The sequence below is a fragment of the Capsicum annuum genome, chromosome 12, assembly GCF_002878395.1.
Source record: "Capsicum annuum cultivar UCD-10X-F1 chromosome 12, UCD10Xv1.1, whole genome shotgun sequence".
Lineage (NCBI taxonomy): Eukaryota > Viridiplantae > Streptophyta > Magnoliopsida > Solanales > Solanaceae > Capsicum > Capsicum annuum.
In genome coordinates this window covers 123359540-123361736 of record NC_061122.1, presented here as the reverse complement: position 1 = coordinate 123361736, position 2197 = coordinate 123359540, and the positions used below count along the sequence as shown (strand labels likewise).

At 39.9% G+C, this 2197-nt stretch overlaps 1 protein-coding gene across 1 annotated transcript; it reads right to left on the bottom strand.

Annotated features, from left to right (window-relative positions):
• Positions 1–213: 213 nt before the first annotated feature.
• On the bottom strand, positions 214–1011 carry LOC124889655. The gene is made up of 2 exons (XM_047401630.1): positions 692–1011; positions 214–478 (listed from the first exon to the last, which is right to left on the bottom strand). Exons 1-2 carry the CDS (start codon positions 1009–1011, stop codon positions 214–216), a joined length of 585 nt encoding a protein of 194 aa, XP_047257586.1.
• Between the last annotated feature and the right edge of the window lie 1186 nt (positions 1012–2197).

The window sequence follows — 2197 nt, the reverse complement described above, 5'->3', positions numbered from 1 at the left end:
ATATACGGAGTATTACAATATATCCCCCTTAGGGACATTCATCATCGAATTATGCTCAATAGGTTATGAATACCGAGAAAAACTAAGGGTACACAGCTGAAACATCTTGCTAAATTGCTTTCACTTCTTTCTAACTTCTGGATACTTCATAGAATGAATAAATTCATAGTAGGAATGACTATACAACTGTAACATGACTAAAAAGGAGCTGAATTAAGAGAGAATGATACCTTCGTGTTGATCAGGATTTGTGGAGAAGAGGTATGGGTACTTGGTTTTTATATCATCTTTAGCTTCCCAAGTAGCACCCTCAATAGATTTGTTCCTCCACAATACTTTGACCAATGAAAATTTTTTGTTCCTTAGCTTCCGTACTTGGTGATCTAGAATCTCAACAGGAACCTCATCAAATGAAAGACTATCTTGAACATTAGGGATTTCCGAAGGATTTACAACAACACAATCACCAACGTCTTTCCTAAAAATTGAAACATGAAAGACTGTGTGAACAGCTAAAAACTCTGTAGGGAACTCAATCTCATAAGCCACTTTTCCTACATGATTTAGAATCCTATAAGGACCGGCATAGCAGGGACTACACTTCCCCTTCTTCCCAAAACTCTTCACCCCCTTCATGGGTGAAATTTTTAGGTACAATAGTTCGTTTTCTTCAAACTCCAAGTACTTATACCTCACATCTGCATATGACTTTTGGCGATTATGAGCTATCTTCAACCTCTCTCTAATCAAATTCACCTTCTCAATTGCCTCAAATACTGTATCAGGTCCAACTATAGTAACCTCAGCCACCTCGAACCAGGCTATGGGTGATCTACACCATCTCTCATACAAAACCACAAATGGTGCCATCTGGATGCTAGTATGATAATTGTTGTCATACGCGAACTCAATTAGTGGCAAATTCTCATCCCAACTACCTCTGAAGTCGAAAGCACATGCTCTCAACATATCCTCCAATGTTTGGATGGTTCTCTCGGCCTGACCATCCATATGCGGGTAGAATGCGGAACTCAAATAAACCTGGGTACCCAGACCCTTCTTAAATGCCCTCCAAAATTGAGAAGTGAACTGAGTACCCCTATCTGAAATGATAGACAAGGCAACTCCATGTATCCTGGCTAATTTCCAAATATATAGTGTAGCATAGTCCTCAGCCTAATAGGATGTGTGCACGGGTAAGAAATGCACTGAATTAGTCAGCCTATCAATAACAACCCAAATAAAAGCATGATAGCATCGGGAAAGAGGTAGACAAGTCACGAAATCTATATTAATCTCTTCCCACTTCCAAGTAGGAATACCGAACTCTTGTATCACACCACCAGGTCTTTGGTGCTAAACCTTAACCTGCTGACATGTTGCATACTTTGCCACAAACATAGCTATATCTTTCTTCATACCACCCTACTAATAAATTTCTCGCAAGTTGCGGTACATTTTTGTAACATCGGGATGAATAAACTACCGCTACCATGCGCTTTAGCCATGATTCTCTACCTTAGATCATCAACATTCGGAACACACAACCTACCCTGCAGCCTTAAAACACCATCTCCCCCTTAGGAGAAAACCTCTACTCTTTGGTCCTTGATTGACTCTTTCAGTCTGACCAAGCTAGTATCTAAGTCCTGTTTCTTCTTTACTTCCAAAACTAAGGATGATTCAGAACTACTCTGAACCAATATACTCCCCTCAGAAGAATTAAGTAGCCTAACACCCATCATATCCAAACGGTGCACATCACGAGATAAATTTTTCTTACCTTTCTCAATATATGAAATGTTACCCATAGACACACTGCTAAGGGTATCTACCAATACATTGGCCTTGCTCGGATGATACAACACACTCATATCATAGTCTTTTAGAAATTCTAACCACCTCCTTTGCCCAAGGTTCAACTCTATTTGGGTAAACATGTACTGCAAGCTTTTATGATCAGTAAAAAGATCTACATACTCACCATACAAATAATGTCTCCAGATTTTTAAAGCAAACACCATAGCAGCCAACTCTAAGTCATAGGTCGGGTAGTTCTTCTCATGAGGTTTCAACTGCCTAGAAGCATACGCTATAACTTTCCCCCTTTGCATAAGCACACAACCCAAACTCACTCTCGAAGCATCATAATATACCACTAAACCATCTACACCATCAGGCAAGGTCAACACAGGGG